This window comes from Elephantulus edwardii, unplaced genomic scaffold (assembly GCF_000299155.1).
Source record: "Elephantulus edwardii isolate Elephantulus edwardi_28Jun2011 unplaced genomic scaffold, EleEdw1.0 scaffold00007, whole genome shotgun sequence".
Taxonomy (NCBI): domain Eukaryota; kingdom Metazoa; phylum Chordata; class Mammalia; order Macroscelidea; family Macroscelididae; genus Elephantulus; species Elephantulus edwardii.
In genome coordinates, this window is record NW_006399757.1 from 12,305,439 (window position 1) to 12,326,970 (window position 21,532).

Consider the following 21,532-nt stretch of genomic DNA (forward strand, 5'->3'; position numbering starts at 1 on the left):
TGTTTTATTGAGGTTATGATAAACCAAACCGACAGCTATTCTGTTCAACACTATATAGAAGAGTGAACAAGCTGTGCATTGTGTGGAGAAAAGGAAACTGTATACAAATTAATAAACTGAACTGCAAATAATTTTTGTTGCCTGAAGGAACATCAGAATAAAAATGTGGCCAATACTAAACAGGCATTCATTTAGACAACATTAATTGGATGCTAAAAATAAGAAGGAAGTAGAAAAGGTCACCACGTATATAAGTCTACAAACACAATTCTCCAAAGCAGAATGTCAACTTTGTTGTTTAGGGGAAAATCTCAGAGCTTTTATTATGTAGCTTTGTAAAAGAAACTTGTGTGGAAATGAGTATTCCAGTAGAGTTTTAAGAAAAGCTTCCTGATTTCAAACATTTATTCCCAAAATATAAACCAAAAATCTCTCAATGTATATGTCTCACCAACAACTAAAGGAAACTATATAGAATCATACTGTCTGCTTTTGCGATCTCAGTGAAAGCTATGTTCTTAACTGCAGTTGCCACACAAACCTAGGCAACCTCAAGACAGCATTATTTCCATAAAATCCCAATATTTTTAGTCACAGTCATAAAAATATTATACTTTCCAAAAGAGAGATTCTTCTCTTTCCACTTTATTAGTATTAACTAGCCTCTGAGATTTGCTTCTTTTCTTCTTAAAAATTTCTTTTCTTGCTATTTTCCTCTCACTAATTTGTTTTCCCCAAATGAGGGTATAATACAATATATTGATGTGTATCAGTGCACTTTCTCAAGAGTAGGGGCATGTGATGTGACAGGGACAAGATTATTTATTTACATGAATTGTCGAAGCAGTGGGTGTATCCTCATTTTGAAAAGAGAAATCCTATTTTAATGTCAATGTTCTGGGCAATGGTGAACAAGAAAGTGACAGTAAGAAATACAAACAATAGTTTTTTTAAAAGTAAAATGTCTTTTAAAATATCTAGCAATGGACACCTGTAGATCTCTAAAAGGCATGAATAACATTCAAGTCTGGAAGAATTGTGAAAATAAATTTTAAAAATATTTTTAAATATGGGCCTCAAAATATTTATACACACACACACACACACACACACACACACATAATGTTCCCCATTCATTCATTGTTGCACATTTTCCTCCCTGCCCACCCCTCCCCCCCCAGTTTGCTTTTCTCTTAAAAAAGGAAAAAATTCTTTCGTTGTTATTCAATCGCTTGCCCATTTTTAAATGCTTCTTTTCAAGAAGCTCACCAAGATCTATCTAGAAAATATAATACATGGAAGAAACTTAAAGATGCCAGTATGAAAATGTCTGTTGTTGTTGTGTACTGTAGAATCAGAACCAACCCATAGCTGACCCTCCAGCAGGTTTTCAGAGGCAGTAAATTGCATGGGAGGAGATTGCCCATCTGTCTCCCACAGAGCAGCTGGTGGCCTCGAACAGTGTGCCTTTGGAAACACAGCATGGTGTCTTGCCACTTGGGCACCAGAGCTCCCTATATAAGTATCGAGGGAGGAATAAAAAGAGCTTATCTTTTTCTTAGCCTTATAAAATGAACATGACTCTTTCAAAACCAAAAGTAAAAATACTGCCAATGAGTTAGTTCTGATTCATAAGTGACCATCCGCTAGGTTTCTGAGACTGTAAATCTTTATGGGAGGAGCCTGTGTATCTTTCTATTAGAGGCTGGTGGATTTAAATTGTTGACCTTGCAGCCCAGAAAGTCTGGAATTTCACCACCAGTATTACCTTTAGCTCAGATGATGCCTCATAATGCTCACTCTGTGGCCTAGGTAGTAGGGAGCTGTGCTGATAACTCAAAGCCAGGCTGCTCAAATCCACCCACTTCACTTCAGGAAGAAGATGGGCAATATCCTTCCAAGTGATGTACAGCCTCTGAAAACCAGCTGGGAGGTCACCTCTGAGCCAGTACCAATATGATGACAACAAGAAGCAGAGTGAAAATCAGTAGTTCTTTCGAAACAATGAATGTTGTTCTATCAATAGAATACACCCACGATACATAGACAGGTGTGAATTCAATCAATAATTTCCAGGCTTGATAGACCACCTGTCACTCCTTTTTTCCAAAACTAAAAACCAATACACAGTTTTCAACACAGAGTGAGAACAATGGTAACATTTTGAGTGACTTCCTAATAACACTCTTTCAAATGAAAACAGGCAATTAGCAGGAAGACTGAAAGATAATGGCACTGTGTCATTCATCTCTATTAGTAAATGAATAGGAACCTGCGTGGGTCAAGGATCATTCAACTTATTTTTAAACATTAGGACTGAACATGCAACAATGAATCTTGAAACACCCATTTAAGACTTCTTGGAAGAGTTCTTGAAAACTCTTTTGGCTCAATTAGCTTGAATATCATGAAAAGATGTTCATATTGTCTTCAATACAAAAAATTCACTGGTTTTTCCACAGGAGAAAGATGGGCAAGCTCCTTCTATGCAATTTACAGCCTCCGTGAACCTGATGGAGGGCCAGTTATGAGTTAGTTCTAACTACAGCAAACAACATATAAACCTATGTTCATTACTATTCCCTGGAAAAATTGTCTTAACTTCTATCAGTAATTCCAAAATCATATATCCTTATCTCAAATGTCCTCCAAAAAATATATATTAAAGACTATATGATTATATGTTTGCAGAGTTATCCAAGCACATTAAGCTGATATTCAGTTTAAGCCTGAAATCTCATTCATTATCATTCTAAGTTTCAAGATGTTGATCAAAGAAAGGAAGTGATTAATTCCAAGAAAAGAGGTTTCAGAGGCCTTTTTCATGAATTGTGATGCCACAGACAGAACACATGATGAGCTGTTCTGTAGTAGAGCAAAGAGATTGTGAACTCATGGGTTAAAAACATTTTATAAGGACATTCCAACTTAGAAAAAGATAAACAAAATAGCAATTGTACAATGAGAAATGTAGTGTTCAGAAATGAGATGTTCTCTTTCACAGAGGTCTCTGCTGCATTTAGTGCATACTGAATAATTCTCATTAAGTTAGATATTATTTGGAAATGATTATTGACTTTCAATTACAGAGTGGGTTCTTTTTGGGGGGGTGTTGCTGGGGAGAGTGGTTTGTTTGCTTTTATGAGTCTGTTAAAGAAAAGTTCTATAAATGCTACTCTGTTGTTTGGAATAGATGTAATTATATTTCCCCCCTATACCTACAATTCAAGTCTCTTATTCTATTTATACAAACTTTATCATCAAGAAATCTAATAGTTGCTATACAAATAACTCAATCATCTGCAGAAGTATTTTTGCTCTTAAGAATCACTAAGAATCAATGAATTCATTAATTTCCTCTGTGTGTGTATCACACACATACACATACATATAAACTTTAAAAATCTTCTTTCTCTCAATTTATTCTCATTACAGGTGGGGAAAAAGAACTATTTAACAGATAAAGAAATCCTATTGAATATACTCCACTCTAGCACAAGCCAATTCATGTAATGATTATTGGCATCTTTCATGAGGTGAAGGAATCACATTAAAGGTCTTTCAAATTACTTTATGTGAAGGGTCCCAGTCTCATTTGTTAGTGCTTCAGAATGTTTTTGCACTTTCTTAACTTACATCATTTCTATACTAAAAAGAAGCATTAAACTTATCTTAAAAGTATATTTATATAAAAACAAGTTTACAGAGAAATTAAGCTTTAGACACTCAAAAATTTAAAAACTCAAACATTTAGCCCACATTACTTAATTGAGTTTTTCCAAACTCTAATTCTGAGACTTGTGTGAAGGTGAGCAAACGTGTGTGTGTACAAGTAGTGACTGAAAAGGAAGAAACTGCAAAGCCAGCCCTCTAATGCCACTAAGGTATTCATAAATCTGGGAAAAGTGCAATTGTGCTAGCAGCTACTCTTATTTCACACACACACACACACACACACACACACACTGTACATGTCTCTCTTTCATTGCTATTCTCTTTTTCTCTTATTGCTAACGAGTTGAAACAGATTCATAGCTGATCTTCCAGCAGGTGTTTGGAGGCTTTAAATTTGAAAGTTCCACGCCAACGTTTTCTTGCACGTGACTTTGGTTCATAAATAAACTTTCCATCTTTCTCCCTTAGAGCAGAAACATCTGCTTTTGAGTTGACGGGATAGTTCCTTAGCCATGAGGCCACTAGAGTATCTTCAATACACACTACAATTGGACTATATTATAAATCTTACTATATAATGTGGCTTTCTCTTTTGGGAATCAACTTCGGATACGTTACCTGATACACGGTTGAATATACTTCATTCTGCTGTTAGGGACCTCTCTAAAGTACTCAGGAGCAACAGTGTCTCTCTGGAGACTAAGGTGCACCTGATACAGGTCATGGTATTTGCAATCGCTTATGAATACTTTCCCATTTAAAGAAATGATTATGTATCTTTAGCCTATCCATAGAAGGCTTTTATATTCAATAAAAATAGACCATCAGAGATATATGATCAGTAGTATAGCCTGTATATATGTCCAGTCTGTATATGATTTAATCGTTCTCAGTATAAACAGAGCTAAAGAGCTTACTGAAATTTTTTAGCCTATTGAGGTATTTAGATCCTATAGTAAATATGATTTATTACACATGTAGCTAAATAGTTTCCATTGCTTTCTAGGCTAACTGCATCACTCTCTCTTACTTCTGTCAAGTCAGAATTGACTTATAGTTCACCTTTCAGTGGGTTTCTGGGAGGCTGTAAATCACAAGGGTAGAGATTCCACATCTTTCTCTCTCAGAGCCATTGATGGTTTCGAACCACTAGAGGTGCTGCCTTTAGATTAATAATGCAACTCTACATGGACAATGCCACCAGAGCTTGAGCAATGTGTAGTGAAGAAACTTTTAGTAACAGTATAGATAGTATCTTTAATACAACAAATATTTTAAACAATTTTCTACAAAATTCAAACATGCTATTTATGAGTTACATTACAATAACAATAATAGCCTGATGACTAAAACTTCTGCTGGGAGGAGAAATTGAAATTTTAAATTATCAAGAAATTACTCAATTTATGTGTTGCATTTGCCCATATTATTTGTACTTATCAGAAATCCTCTCAGATACTACTTCATGTACTATTATTATGGAACCGCTTTCGAAGGACTATACTCAGTCATTTGACTTGAAACAGATGTCAGTAACAAAGGGAACCAATATTTCCAAGGTCTCGTGTCCCTTCAGAGACTCGGGCTCTGAGAATTTTCCACTATGTAGTTATGCATTGGTGTCCACAGCTGTTCCACCTCCACCTTTTGTCACACATGACTGGTTTGTAAAAGTTCCTCTTCAACTCTCCTGATAAAACCCTTATCTTCCAAATAATGTCTACTAATTCACAATTCCTTCACTCCTGAAGCTAGTTTCAGTTCAGCTGACTCTCTCGCATTTTCCAAGTTTTCAGCCCTCCTTCCTCAATTCACAAAATAAAATTCTTGAATAAAGGTTAATGCTATTGAAGCTGGGCTGATCCCCTCCCATCAATTCTATAGGATAGGATGTAGCTGGAATAAGAACTTAATATCTAATAATATGTGATCTTAAATGTAGCTGTTTGAGATTTTATTTAGTAAGTTTCCCTAAAATTTATAAAGGGGAAAAACCCTTCTGTTTTCATTCTGTATTAATCAAATATATCTATTTCTTTCTCATATATCGGGTCTCTTTAGTAAAAGTTATTAAACCAACCTCTTCAGGCTCAATCAGTTTAAATTCCATGCCTCGGCCAGTCCAGGCAATGAAGTGGGAATTCGAAGGGTCATCCAGAAGAGCTACCAAGAACTGCCAGAGCTGAAGGGAGCCCCGCCGCTGGTATGTCGGTCCTTCCCGATACATTCCTGGCTCTTGTTTGATGTCCCCTACATTGGAAAAAACATTCTATTATTAGAAATATTATGTCATGTACATGAAATTTGAATTAATCCACTCTCTGAAATGATTATATCATGATCATCTTATGGATTTCAATGTAATATAATGTTATGATTGATGTTCTTGTTGTTATGTGCCATCAAGCAACCGTATATACACTAGCTCTGAAACCTGCTATATCCTGAGCCAGGCTCATTATCTCATTATCTCTGACAGACCTAATTCATTCCTCCAATTTCTGACTCAATCTCATCCTGGGTCTTCCTCTCCTGTGCTGTCTCTCCTTCCCTCCAAGCATGATGTCCCTCTCAACAGACTGTACCCTCCTGGTACTTAAAATTGTTAAAAATTCAAATATAAACCAGCAATCTATATGAACTTACCAAAATTATGTCTAACACATTGTGTAATGTAAGGAAACACAGGTATAGAATGAATCTATGAATGCCATTCACTTAAAAATTTTGTATAATTTTTTCCTTACTCATGTCTTTAAAAATTCTAGTACTTAATTATGCTACCTCTCACAATTCTACAAACAACAAAAGAGGAAGTAGCGAAGCAAAGTTTTGACTGCTCTTGAGTGGGAACTCATCATACCTCCCACGCAGTATGCTTGTGGAGGCTGAAGATTGCCTGGGAGGACGGTGTCCATCTTTCTCCCTAGAAGTTGTTGGTGTATTCAAGCCGCCAAAAAGGTGCTGCCTTTGGTCAGCTTCACAATTCCTATTTCACAGACTATGCCACCAGGACAGCCTAATTTAAAGCTATGGACACTATATTAGTACAAATTAAATGATACAAGCTAGATTCTGTAAACTGTTCACTACCTGCATAGTGCAAGCAACTGAAGAATTTATTACCAATATTCCAAGGCAAATTTAGTAGTATCTATAAACTTTTCTTCACTAGGAAAATCTCCCAGGTAATTATGTGGAACATTCTGACAACTATAGGGTGGTCAAAAGTCAGAATTACACACAATGGAATACTTTGCTGCATTGAAAAACAAGGAACTCATGAAATGTTATACAAAATGTGTGACCCTGGAGGACATTATGCAGAGTGAAATATCTCAGTCACAAAAGGACAAATACTACATAGTGCCACTGTTGTAAAACAGGGCTGACATCGGCATTGGGGGTAGACTGAGAAAGATGTGATAAATTATGTATACTACATTGAAACTGATAAAGGACTGTTTAAAAGGGATATATGATTAGGTATTATTGTCATGACAGGAGTCCAGAACGAAGGCTGAGTAGTGGAGTGGACTTGGAGGGAGTGACCATAAAACAATAGAAGAACTGTTCTTTTCCTTTTCAAAGAGAACAGTGAAGGGGGGGGTGGGGAGGTTGGGCAGGGAGATAAGTGAAATAATGAATTAATGGAAATCCAGAGTCTCTGTAAACTATCATTAAAATTAATAATATTGTTGTTGTTATGTGCCATAGAGTTGCTTGTGACTCATAGCGACCCTATATTCAAGAGCTCTAAATGCTGTTCTATCCTGTGCCAACCTAGCCATCTCAAATGTACTTATTCCCACCGCTCCAGTCACAGAATTGATCCAACTCATCGAAGATCTTCCTCTCCTTCGCTGCCCCTCCATTCTACCAAACATGATGTCCCTCTCCAAGGAACAGTTTCTCCTTGCAACATGGACAAAGTATGTCAGATGAAGCTTCAGAATCCTTGACTCCAAGGAGCATTCCGGCTTCACCTTCTCCAGGACAAACCTGTTTGTTCTAGCAGTCCATGGTATATTCAACAGTCTTCTTGAGCACCAAAGCTCAAAGGCATCAATTCTCTTTCTATCAACCCTATTCACTGTCCAACTCTCTGATGCATAGCACATAATTGCGAAGACTATAGCCTGAATCAGGTGCACCTTAGTCTCTAGTCTGATGTCAATTGCTCTTCAGTACTCTTGAGAGGTCCCTCACAGCTGACTTTCCCAATGCAATTCTTCTCTTGATTTCTTGGCTTCTGTTACCAAGAGTGTTGATTGTGGAGCCAAGCAAACTAAAACTGTTAACTATCTCAACCCCTTCACCATCCATCTTGATGCTGCCAATTGGCCCAGTGGTGAGAATCTTTGTTTTCTTGATGTTGAGCTTCAGTCCTTATAGGAGGCTGCAGTCCTTGATCTTCTGCAGCAAGCGCTTCAGGTCCTCCTCAGTTTCAGCAAGCAGGGTTGTGTCATCTGCGTAGCGCAGGTTGTTGATGACTCTTCCACCAATCTTGGTGCCACATTCCTCTTCATATAGCCCAGAATCTCAGATGATCTGTTCTGCATACAGATTGAAAAGGTATAGAGACAGAATATGTCCCTGACAGACCTCCTTCTTGATTTTGAACCACGTAGTGTTTCCTTGCTCTGTTCTGATGACTGCCTCTTGGTCCAAGTATAGGTTTCACATTAGCACAAATGTTCTGGGATTCCCATTCCCTTCAGAGTCAGCCATAGGTTATTGTGATCCACACAGTCAAAAGCCTTTCCATAGTCAATGAAGCACAGATACACATTCTTCTGGTATTCTTTGCTTTCTGCCAAGATCCATCTAACATTAGCTATAATATCCCTAGTACCAAGACCTCTTCTAAATCCAGCCTGCACATCTGGCACTTCTCTGTTGACATATTGTTCCAAATGTTTTTGGATAATTTTCAGCAGAATCTTGCTTGCATGTGATATTAATGATATTGTTCGATAATTTCTGCACTCTGTTGGGTCACCTTTCTTTGGAATGGGAACAAATATCGATCTTTTCTAGTCAGTGGGCCAGCTGGCTGTTCTCCAGATTTCTTGGCACAACTTAGTGAGCACATCCAGGCCAGTGTCTATCTGTTGAAATATGTCAATTGGTATACCGTCAACTCCTGAAGTCTTGTTTTTAGCCAATTCCTTCAGAGCAACTTGAACTTCCTCCTTCATCACCTCAGGCTCTTGCTCATATGTCATTTCATGAAATTCTTCTGTGTCAGCCAATTCCTTCTGATACAATGACTCTATATTCCTTCCATCTGCTCTTTATATCCTGTATCATTTAATATTCTGCCCAAAGTACCCTTAAGTATTGCCACTTGTGGATTGAATTATGTTTCAGCTCATTCAGCTTAAGAAACCCTGAGCGAGTTCTGCCCTTTTGATTTTCTGACTCCAGCTCTCTGCACATTTCATTATAGTATCTCGCTTTCTTGTTCTGGGCTGCCTTTTGAAATTTTCTGTTTAGCTCTTTGATTTCTTGGGTTTTTTCTTTTAGCTTTGGCTTCTCAGTGCTCTAATGAAATATTCAGCGTCTCATCTGACATCCGTCTTGGTCTTTTCTTCTTTTCAGCCTTTGTAAAGATCTTTTGCATTCTTCATGGACAATTTTCTTGATATCCTCCGCTCAAGACCTCAAACCTGTCTCTGAGATGGTTTTAAAATTCAAGTGGGATAGACTTACGATCAAATTTTGGTTTTCGTGGACTTAATTGAATTTTCCTCAACTTCAGCTTGAACTTGCATATGACTAGTTGGGTGGTCTGTCCCACAATCAGCACCTGGCCTGGTTTCACTGCTGATGTTGACCTTCTCCACCGAGTCTTTCCACAGATGTAATCTATTTGATTCCTATGCATGCCATCAGGTGAGATCCATGTGTATAGTCTGCATTTATGTTTCTTATAAAAATCTATTTGCAATGAATAAATCATTGAATTTGTAGAGTTCTATCAATCTATCTCCGGCCTCATTTCTCTCACTGAGTCCGTATTTTCCAGCTACTGATCCTTCCTCCCTGTTCCCAACTTTTACATTACAGTTGCCCATTAATAGTAATAATAATAATAATAATAGTAATTGTAATGATAATAATAATAGTAATAATAATAACAGACTTAGAATTAGCTTCATGACAAAAAAATACAGGATAATTTTGGGGTTTTTTTCTAATAGGCGAGATCACAATTATACTACACAGTCCTGATGACACAAAGAATTGAGTGTTGGGCTGATAATTGAACATTATACAATTTGAACACAACAGTTCTTCTCAAGAGAAAGATCAAATAGTCTGCTGCCATAAAGACTTACAGCCTTGTAAACCCTACACAGCAGTTCCACTGTCCTACAGGGTCATGGCAAACTAGAATCAGCATGATAACAGTTGTTTTTGAGTTCTCATGCTACTATCTTCACAATAGGGAGCTCTGGTAGCTTAATGTTAGGAATTGCACTGCCAATGCAAAACTATGAGACTCGAATCCACAAGCTGCTTTGAAGGAGAAAGATGGGCAGTCTCCTCCTGTGGGATTTACTGCCTCGAAAATCCACTGGAGGGTCAGGTATTGGTTGATTCTGACTCGAAGGTACACAACAACATTTTCATAATAGTGGTATGATTTTCTCAACAAAAAATATTTCTTTTATTTTTATCTTATTTTTCACTAACTAAATTAAACTTCCATTATTTATCTTAAAGTCTGATAATTTTTTAGAAATGTTGTAAGGAGGGACCAGTCCTTGGAGAAGGATGTCATGCTTGGGAGGGTGGAGGAGAGGAAGAACCCATATAAGGTAGATTGATCCAGTGACTGGGGTAATGGGGGTAGGTGTGTCAGAGACAGTGAGATTGGCACAGGATAGAGCAGGGTTTAGGGCTGTCATACATAGGGTCACTATGAGTCATGCAACTCGATGATACATAACAAAAATGACATAATTTTTTTATTAAAGAGTGTATTCCATTTAATGCACTATCCCAGCATAGTAGGGGGAAAAAAATCTTTAAATAGTTGGTATCAACAAAAATTTTAGTACTGCAGTACTTCTATGCTTTTAATTTGGTCAGTTATTTTGGTTTTAGGAAAACATACTCAGTTCCATGAAAACTGATCAATTACCTTTATATCCAGCCAAACATTTAAAAAAGATATGGAACTGGTTAGACTGAAGACTGAAGGTTAGAGCTGTGTACATACATCACTGTTGAGGTGTGAACGGCTCTACTAAAGAAACAATTCAAACAATGTGTTTTCAAGATGTCTATTCACAGTTAGTGTGAAGCATGAAATGGGCTAAAACGTATGCTTAAAAAAAATTCTGTTTAGATCTGTAAGAAAAAAATATACCTCTTAAAATATTACAAAAAGGAATAACTGTTTTTTCAAACCTAGCTAAAACACAAAATTATTCAGTCAATAGCTGCTGAAAATCATTATGTTGTTTTTGGTCTCCTCATATTGATTTCAATGTTTTATTTATCACAGATTTTCCTTCTGAGATTCATATATTTTTAAATGGAGGTGACTGAGCAATTTTAGTGACAGCGAAACGCTGTCACATTTTCGAGTCTGTGGATTCCTTCTGCCTATAAATGCGTCGGATCATATTGGCCATGTACAATGAAAAGCTGTCTCCTTTGATATTTTTTTTTCTTGTTCTCCATTTCATATAAAATGTGAAACATATACTGTCTTCCAAAAAATGTTGTTGTCTTAGTGTAAAATGGAAGATGATTTAACAGCAAGGGGACTAAATACTCAAAACTGATTCCCTAAACCACAGGTGACGTGACGCTGGCCTATTTGATTTTACCCAATCCAGTCTACTGTTTCTTCTCCTTTGCACTCCCTTTCTAATTTTAAAGATTTCTTAACATATAAAGCCTTAGATGTATATAAATGTCCAAAAGGGGAAGTGGGAAAGGGGAAGAGGCAGAAGAAGGGGAAGGGTGAAAATCATTAGGAGAGCAGCGTTTAGTGGACGGAATGGGGGGCAGGGTGAAGGAATAGGAAAGTCAATAGGAACGCAAAACAAAGGGGTGATAATCATGGATTATTATAATAGGCATGGGTCAACAGTAATTAATGATATAAAATACAATGCATATAAATGTATGAAACACATTGTAAATGAATGATTGTATGCAAACCAATAAAAAAATTTTAAAAAAAGAATTAAAAAACTGACGAAGGTCATTTTAAGAGGCAGAAGCTTTAAGCTTTGCCTCAAGAGAAAAAGCTGTTATTTTAAGAATTGTGATGCTCTGCTGATGGTGCTAAATGGCACAGTTCACACCTCGGAAACACCAAGCCTGAAACTCCCAAGTATCATAGCATAAGGCTGGAAAATTGACCTCTGCCAGATTTTTAACCCTGTGACCTTGAAAACAGCCCTTTAAAGGGAAGCTAAGAAAGCAGATCTTCCCAAGACTTACCATCTCTTCCAAGAAGGGTAAGAATAGCAAAAAGCTTGGGAACATAGCCTTCAAGCAACTAATTAGGGATTAAAAAGCAACCCATGCAAGTACTCTGCTGTTTAAATAATGGCAATTAAAACTTCTGAATGCTCCCAAATCATTATAGCCATGATCCCCAAAGTTTGTGCAATCAGCTAATCAAAGGGCCCCTGCTCGTTTCCTGTTAAACAATCAAAACAGGAAATACAGAGACCACTCCAAACAACCAACTAAATAAATTACTGTTCACATATTACCCCAGCTTCCTCATAGATGGCACCCTTATCAAGAAATGAAGGTTCTATCTAACTTGACACCCCTTCCTAACATCGAAGACCTTCTCATTGCAACAGTGAGTGGTATTAAAAGTTAATGCTTTCCCTAACTCCCTTTTAAGCAATTACAAAGTAATGTCACATTAGTAATACACATCTTCCCAGAAAGGGAGGAAAAAGAGGGACTAAAAAAAAATCAAGAACTAAATGGGCAGCTATGTTGTTCTTATGTTCCATAATGCATCCTTTTGTGAACCATAAAAGCAAGAAAGCTGCATTAGTCATCAGTGCATCCACAATGGCAAGCTCTCTGCTCTGCTTTGTTAATTACAGGATCAGTTTTCAATAAATCTCGAGTAACAAGCTGCATGTGCTCTTAAAGGCAACAGAAAGCCTGTTCTTATTCAACAGAAACCTCAATAAGAAGGATGTTGTTTGGATATATATCTCCAAAAATGGATCTTGTGCAAGGCAAAAGGAAAACCAAAGCTTCTTAATGGGGATAGGAAAAGAATTTGTAAGAGGTGAAGGTTAGCTAGAAATGAACACATGCAAAATGATGTGTGTAGAAATCTTTACGCAGAGATGTCACCTGCTTTTAGGAGAGGCATAAATGTTCCATTACACAAAAACAACGCAAAACTTACCATCAAATTTCTCTGGGACAACACAAGTGTCATCATAAAATTGCCTAGGACCCTTTTCGAACATGCAACCTGTTGGGGGGGGGTGGAAATGTGATACATTTATTTGTGATCTAAATGAAACTCAGACTATTTTAAATACGACGATTAGCACAAAAAGTGTCACAGAAAATGATGGCTGCTTTGTTAACTCAGTGACCCTGGACTCAGTTCTATTACCTATAAAATGGAGATGACAATAGCAGCATCTAAGAAAAGTAAGAGTGTGAAACAAATCTGTTTCAGATCATCAGGTTAATAAGTAAATTTGTTTCACACTCTTACTTTTTGTAGAAATATTTACCCAACAAATCTTCTCAAAATAGAGAATTTCTTATGAAAGGTGAAGATAACAAGAATAAAAAAGCTTCATTCTTTTCTGCTGTACAAAACTTGACAGTTTTTCCCAATCATTTTTTCTCCTAATTTCCTTGATTGTGGAGGTCTTAATCTGATTGCTAATATCTTTTATCTGTGGGAAACAATTCCATGTAGTTTCAGTTCTCAATTTATTTTTCTCTGTGATGACTATATATTTATCAATGGTAGCAACAACAATTGCAGTGCATCTGTAAAAGATTTACAGTCTCAAGTATTGCATTTACCATTTCACTATTGAAACCAAACCGAATCCATTACTATTAGATTCCAACTGTTAACAACCCTATAGCACAGTGCAGAACTGCCTCACTGGGGTTCTAAGGCTGACATTTTTACATAAGTAGGCTGCAATATCTTTCTCTTTTTCACATCTTTTATAGATGTAGGTTGCCACAGCTTTGTCTTTCTAAGAGGCTGGTGAGTTTAAACCATTAATCATTTGGTTTAGCAGTCAAGAATTTAACCAGTGTATCACCAGGATTCCTTAGTCTCATTATACCATCCTTTTAATATAGAGATTTCTTTATATGAATACCATTTATAAAAAAGAATCAACATTAGGCCTAACTATTAGGATGCTTCTAAGTTAATCTTATTTAAAAGTGTGGGGTTTAGTTAAAAAAAATCAAGCATTTATTTCCAGAAATAGACTTAATGAGGTTATACTCAGATGAAAGAGTTCCTATTCATTAATGTACAGGTGTCAAATGCCATTAGAGAAAAAATTTTCTTCCATGTTAGTGCAAACATATCCAGAGTAAAACAAAACTAAACAAACAGAAAAAAATTCATTCTTTAGGCATTTCTATATGACATCCCGTTCTTAAGAATAGCATATCCCAAAACATAAGAGTCCAATATCATTAAAGATGAGCTCATTTATTAGTCTATTCAACACACCCTTACTTCAAAATGATGATAATTTAGATCTGTGGGGAAAATAGAATATTCCTTGAGAAAAAAAATAACCAAAACCCATTTCAATTGAGTGCAGAAAGGTTAACTAATCTATAAGGCATATGTTCTATTTTAAAAGGATGTGGTTATTGGCAAGAAAGAACACAGAAATCCACTTCTCAGCTGTTTATGAGAGTATGAGTCATGTTAACAACCTAGTACAAGGGATCATGACATAAAGAATCTTCCTTTTACTTTAAAAAGATAAAGTTTTAGAACAATAGTTTGGGGGAACATAATAATTTTACTCATAGATTATAATGATTAAGTGACCTCATTCTTGGGATATTGATTCTTTTGAAAGATATTTACAAGGAATTTCAATAGTAGAAAACTTAACTTCTGTTCTGCTGGGATGAGCCAGAAAACCTTCTTGCCTCATATAAATGGAGTGGCAGCTAGGCACTTCTGAAAAGGAAACAACAGCGGTCAGAGAGGCATCTGGAGTTGAAAATGTGCTGTTATCACAGATAGGAACATAACAGAAACTGACACAAGTCCCCAAGAGGAAACCTGTCAACACATAGTTAACGTTTCAGGCATGGCCCACACAAGAAATGGAAGGAAGAAAAACATATCATGGTGCGTGCTGATTCGCCAGAGCAGGTACATGAATTCCAAGTTGGATCCAAGTCAGCCCTGCTGAAGGTCACTCCAAGGGCGACCACACTGGAGGGCGATTGTGTCCTGGTGCTGTGATTCATATTTCATAACAAACACAGACTAAATTGGTACATAACATTCTATCTAAAAAGTAACAAATCAACTGAAAATTCATTTCTAGTTTATTCTACGAACATAAGACAGATTTTTCAAAGGAAAAGGAAAAGACAAAAACCAGTTATCTCTTTAATTTGCTCAAGTCTTCCCTAGGTGATTTTTTTCTCCACGATTTCAGCCCAATCTCCACCCCTGCCTCGTAGAGCATAACTGACTTCATTTTTGTGAGGCATATAGATCATATTCACAGGGAGGTTATAAAACAGAAATCCAACAATTTCTTCTACCTTTAAGAGTAAGGTCTTGACTATGTGAGGAAGTGAGCTCATCAGTGAGAAAATAAACTTGGTTAATGGATAAACTTGAACCACAGCCATGACTGTGTAAGTAATAAGTTTAATAGTTTTAGATATGGGTGAAAAATAATGGTTTAAGAGGCAGAGAGGTAAATTTCAGCCCTTGATTTGTCACAAATTAAGCTAGACCCAAGTCTGTTACAATCTCTACACTCCTTAATTCTGAATATAAAGTTCCTCACATAATCAGTGGTAAAAGTAGTTTAACCTAAATTTCAGGACCCTCCACTTACATGGGCTCCCTTCTAGGACCTTTATCTAATTCTATGTTCAACTCACATTTTAAGATGATTCCCAAAACGCTATCAGTTTCAGGTTCCATATAAATGTCCAACTTTGTTATATAGAGAACCCATATAGCACACACAGGTTATGCAGGAATTTGTCAATATAAGTCAATTCTACATGTAATTTATTATTGTTATGGTTGTTATGGGCCGCTGAGTCAGAACCAGCTCATAGATGACCATCTAGCATATTTTCAGAAGCTGTAAATTGCACGAGAGGAGACTGCTCATCTTTCTCTCATGGAGTAGCTAGTGGATTCGAACTGAGGATTTGAGGTTGACAGCACTAGGCCACCAGACCTCCCAATTTCTTTTTATTCTTCAACTACATTCATAAAAACAAACTTACAAAATATATCTCACAGAAATATTATTCGATGAGAGAGTATATGCCCTTTTTATTATCACTGTTTACAAATGCATGACCACTGAACCAGGTAAAAAAGGAAATAGGAATTTACTGGAATCTAAAGTCCTCCATCTTTTTGTAACTAGTTACAAACTTCCAAGATTTAACAGATAGCACAATTTCTTAGCATAGATATAGCTCTTGATCACCTTAAAATTTCCCTTTTAGGTCTATTTTTTCTTTTCAACATTGCCAGGAAATGAATGTCAACAAAATAAGAAGCCAAAATTTAACAGAATTTGCATCCCAGACATATATCAGAGTACAGAATTTCCTAACTTCCACTTGTAATTTGAATATATTTCAGCGTTTTAATTTTTTTTCAGTTTTCAGTTACCAAAGTGGAATCAACAAAGGAAAAGGTATCTTACAGGGCTTCATTGGAGAGGGAAGGGGGAAGATCTTAAGGATAAACCATAATATCTATCAATAAAATTTAAAAGTACATTGGGACCAGTATTTACAAATTGAAATATGACAAATCTTATCAACATATTTTGTACTAAAACATCTTTACATATAGTGTTACATAGCCTATGATTTCAATTCAACAAAAGGCAGAATTAATCAATTTCTCGATGTTGATTCTATAGTAAGGTTGGCAAAGTAGTCGGTGCTTGCTACCAATTAGCTAGCAATTCATGTAATTGAACTTTTTGGCCAGAGGTACTTAAAACTAGTTTTTAATGCTATTTTGATTTGTTGCCAGGAAAAGGTCCCTCAAACCAGCTGGACTTGGAAAGGACAGTGTTAATGACCCAGCCATCAGGTCAGCAGCTGCTTGGAGGCAAGCATTATGCTCTACCAATGTTGACACCTTGCCACAAAATATTTTTACTGACTGCTACACAGCTGGAGTGTGGCTGTTAAAACAGCTGGCTGGCTCTGGAGGCAGCCGGAGGAAAACATATAGGCGAAACTCTATTATATATAAATGGGTTGGAATGCAAGTCTTTCCTCCCGAGGGGCTGAAAAGGGAGGGGGAGAGAGAGAAGACAGGAAAAGCAAGCATTTCTGAGAATCCTACTATTTTAGAATTGAAAGAACACCGTATAAAAGGGTTCTAACATAATGCAAAGAAATAGGGAAATTTGGCAAACCAGCCAACTGACATCAAATGATAAGACTATTAATGGGTAATTCGACAGATGATTAGCTGAAATGGATCGTTTGTTATTTAATGTTGCATTTTGTAATTTCTTCAGTCTGTTAATCTATGACATTAAAAATACTTTGATTTAAAGCTCAAAATGAGTTAATGACTTATACTAAGGTGAAAACTCAACTTCCCATGAAATTTCCAAGGTTCAAATTTTTAAGGTCTAAAAAAAGCATTTCATGGGAATTTAGGAAAAACAAGATGAGACTACAATAGTGGTTGTGTGTTTTTTTTGCCAACTCCTAATACTTGTTATTACACCACAGAGTAAACAAAATCAACATCTAGCTTTTGATTGTGAGACATATTTAATGGAATTATATAAATTCCATCTATGTTTAAGAATGGTGAGATATATATATACCTAAAAAAAAATGGCTAAGAGGAGTTTATCCCCATAAAGTAACTAAAGTCATGTTATTCTAAAGTGATATCAGTTAATTTATGATGATCAGAGTGGGTCAGACTCTAATCAAATTGTAGAAACATTTCCAAAGTGATTATTCAATCAAATGACTAACATGGTTAATTAGGAGCCATAAACATTGCTCTGAAGTTCATCAAAGTAATGACTTGCCCAGAAAAATTACTGCTAATTAAATTGCCTGCTGCTTTCATTTCTACCTTATCTAATAAAAATCCAACCAATGAAGTTTGGTATTACATTTTAACTTCTGTTAAATGCTCAACTAAAATCCAAACTGACTAAAGAGACTTCAAAGGAAGATCTTTTGTGGACGAGAACGAGAATGTTGCATGCTTATGATTTTTTTTCCCCATAGACTAAAATTGAAAATATTAAGACTAAAATTGAAAATATTAAGCTTTAGTTCAACTATGCATAAATGTTAAAATGACAGCATATCTAGACTACTCCACTACTAACCCATATTAAAATTTTAGGATTATTATTATTATTATTATTATTGTAACACATACATCTTATTATCTATTGGATCTCAGTTCTGAAGTCTCCTGGGAGCTTAACATTGGGTTAGTTATTTAATTGTTAGAACCCTCAATCTCCCTATCTGTGAAATGGGAGTAATAGTTATATTATATATAACTATTATATATAATTATATATAATATAATATATTTAATATATATTAATATATTAACAATATACTTAACAGAGTTGTGGAGAAGCTTCAGATGGGGTAAAGCAAGTAAAAAAGAGCCCTAGAAACAGTTATGGACTGAGTTTCTAATCAAAAGGATAGGGTTTCTCTTTCTCCCAAGAAAGATGAAGACATAACGTTTCTATAAAGATGACTCTTCTGGAAATCCTTTGTGGCAGTTATACTCTGTCCTAAGGGCAGCTGTGAGTCAAAATCAACTCAATGCTAGCAGGTTAAAGGAAAGCGAAATATTTTACACAATACTTAACAACCAATAAGAAATCAATTGGTGGCACTTATAAAGAAAAGCATCTATTTGCTGAAGTATTTAAATCTAATAAGTGTATTTAAACCACAGTACTTAAAGCAATGATTAATAAATGTCACTCATTATTTTTTGTTGTTTTTCAGCCACTTATCCATAGACACTGAGTTAATTTGTTTATTGGTGTGTTTTTATTGCTTTTCACAATCTAGAATACTAAAAAATACACTGACCTGAAATGAATAACAAACTCAAAATTTACAATAAGGGTTTAGACAGATTCTTCATTTTATTTTGAAAATATGTGGACATATCTTTTTCATCCTATTGAGATGCTTTCTGTAGCATTATAGCCTAGAATTTGGTTTTAAAAGTTTTCAATTCAATCTTTAAATTGAATTGTATAAATTTAATTAGGGCAAAGGATTTGTGAAGTTTAGTTTGAAACTCGTGGATCAAAGAGCCCTATAACATGACATTAGTATTTGGCCAAAGCAACTTGCAGAAACTAAACAGCCAATAATTTGTCACAGATGAGTTCGTGGTGATGAAAGCTGATCTAATATGCAGCAAAAGATCCAAAGCAGCAAAGCACTGTCATGTCAATGCATTGGTCAACACAGGGGAAGTGGAAACCAAAGAAGATAAATACCTTCAGGAGCATACTAAAGGTTTCAGATTAAGATATGCAGACAAGATACTAAAGAAATAAAGACATTAATATCTCAGTTTTATCTTGCTTTCATAAGCTATGCTGTAAGCTTTACAGAACTTGGACCAGAAAGTGCAGTTCTGAACTTGCACATGTCACACTGGTCAGCATAGTTGTCATTCAGTGGTGCACAATCAAAATCCCCTTCAGGGTATGCTTTGCTTAAGGTTTCTAGCCCCAAGGAGGCCAAAGCAGAGAGAAAATATTCACCACACCAGTCTGAGGTACTCCTGCAAAGGTTGTTGAAACTGCTTCTCTAGCAAATAGCTAATGTGCAAACCTGAAATTATTCTATACAGAGTAAATGATGAACAAGAGAAAAAAGAGGTATCACTTGATGCTTCTGGCTAAATACTATAGCAATGATATAATTTGTGTGATAATTTAATTATGCTTTCATGCTTAAATGAGAAATCCCAGGAAAACAGGAACAAAGTCAATATTATATATTAATGTGCTTTTATATTTGTGTCAGTATGTAATGCAAAGCTATACTGAATACATAACTCTTTGTGAAGATAATATAATTAAAGTAACTCCATATAATTTTACATATTGTTTATTGATGATAGAAATTTCTAGACTATCAAATATATTTACATGAAATTATGAAAAATCTAAGTGTGTTTCAGTGAATATCAAAGAGCTCAATTAAAAAAAAATACCATCACAAAGCCAACTTATATCTAATAACTAAGAATACTGACATGCATTAAAAACTTTTGATGCCAGCATCATTCAAGGAAGATGAGCATATTTCATACTTTCTGATCTTTTCTCTCTCCTGAACGTGACCTTTCATTATTGTCATTGTTCCTTCTCATTTTCTAGCAATCGCATAGTTTTTGTGTAAACGCTAAAGGATTTTCTGGACTTAACTGTTATTACATATCATAGTGTAGAAATCTCTTGATCTTCTTTTTTTAAAAAAGAAACCTGTTATTATTATTTATTCTGCTTTTACTTTATTACTTGTTACATAAATAGACTTGATGTAGCTAATTCAGGACACCATATTTTCTAAACAGTCTTGAAGCAAATAGTAAAAAGAGAGTTTTTTTAATCTCTATGTTATGTTGTTTTATCAGCTTTGATGGTTTTTGTAAATTCCTTCAGTTTTTAAAAATTGATTTGAATATAATGACCACTGACACTGCATTTTACCCATGTTCATTGTGCCCTGCACAATCCCCCATACACAATGTCCTTTGTACAATTAACTGTCCTTTAAAGAGCAAGTGTAAAATGTGATTAAATGCTAAAACTAAGCCCCAGCGTTAATGCTGGAATTCACTTAACAAAGCAAATGCTGGACAAAAAGAGGTGTTTTATAAAACCTAGTTGTTGTCAGTCACAAAGTATTATGTGAATTAGTATCTTATTGACTGAACACAGAGTCCTGTGAAATGCAAAAAGCTGGAGCTAGCTGAAAACTCAAGGACTAATAAGTTTTGTATTATTATTTCATGCACATTTGAAAAAATCTTTAAGATTTTCAGCAAATCATGAGTTTAAATAATGCAAAATCTACAGAAATACTTCTACCATAGCTTCATTGTAAATCTATCAACAGTCTTGGAGAATAAGGAAAGAGGTATGTTTATTTTTATATGACTAGTGTTGTATTTGTCATATAGAATGTAATTATTAGAGGTTGGCTGAATAAACTGTTAGATGGATGATTATTCCTGGCCTGACAGCCCAAAACAACAGCTAGTGGTGGCACAGTCTGTAGAGAGTTGCACTGAAAACCCCATGGCAGTACTTCTCTGGCAGTTCAAGTCCACAAGGCAGAGGGAGAAAGATGGACAGACTGCTCCTGGAGCTTTACAGCCTCCAGAAAGCTACTACTGAATCAGTTTTCAGTCAGTTCTCACTTCACAGTAATGAATAAGAATTAGGAAAAAAAATTATGGCCCTCAGAATTCTACAGAAATATGTGAAGTGCAAAAAAGAAACACTTGCATAAATACAAAAATAAGAAATATTTATCTTTTTTCTCTTTTCTGCATAAGCATAAAACACACACACACACACACACA

General features: G+C 35.7%; 1 protein-coding gene across 7 annotated transcripts in view; it reads right to left on the minus strand.

Annotated features, from left to right (window-relative positions):
- The window catches only part of ETV1 (ets variant 1), a 136,905-nt gene that overhangs the window by 4,914 nt on the left and 110,459 nt on the right, over window positions 1-21,532 (minus strand). For 6 of the 7 annotated variants that reach the window (XM_006880250.1, XM_006880249.1, XM_006880248.1 and 3 more), the window contains 4 exons: window positions 14,802-14,869; window position 14,405; window positions 13,088-13,156; window positions 5,756-5,925 (listed from right to left, as the gene is read on the minus strand). In XM_006880250.1, coding sequence (XP_006880312.1) covers window positions 5,756-5,925; window positions 13,088-13,156; window position 14,405; window positions 14,802-14,869 — 308 coding nt within the window. The remainder of the gene's footprint in view (window positions 1-5,755; window positions 5,926-13,087; window positions 13,157-14,404; window positions 14,406-14,801; window positions 14,870-21,532) is intronic. The other variant, XM_006880254.1, reaches the window with a different exon arrangement.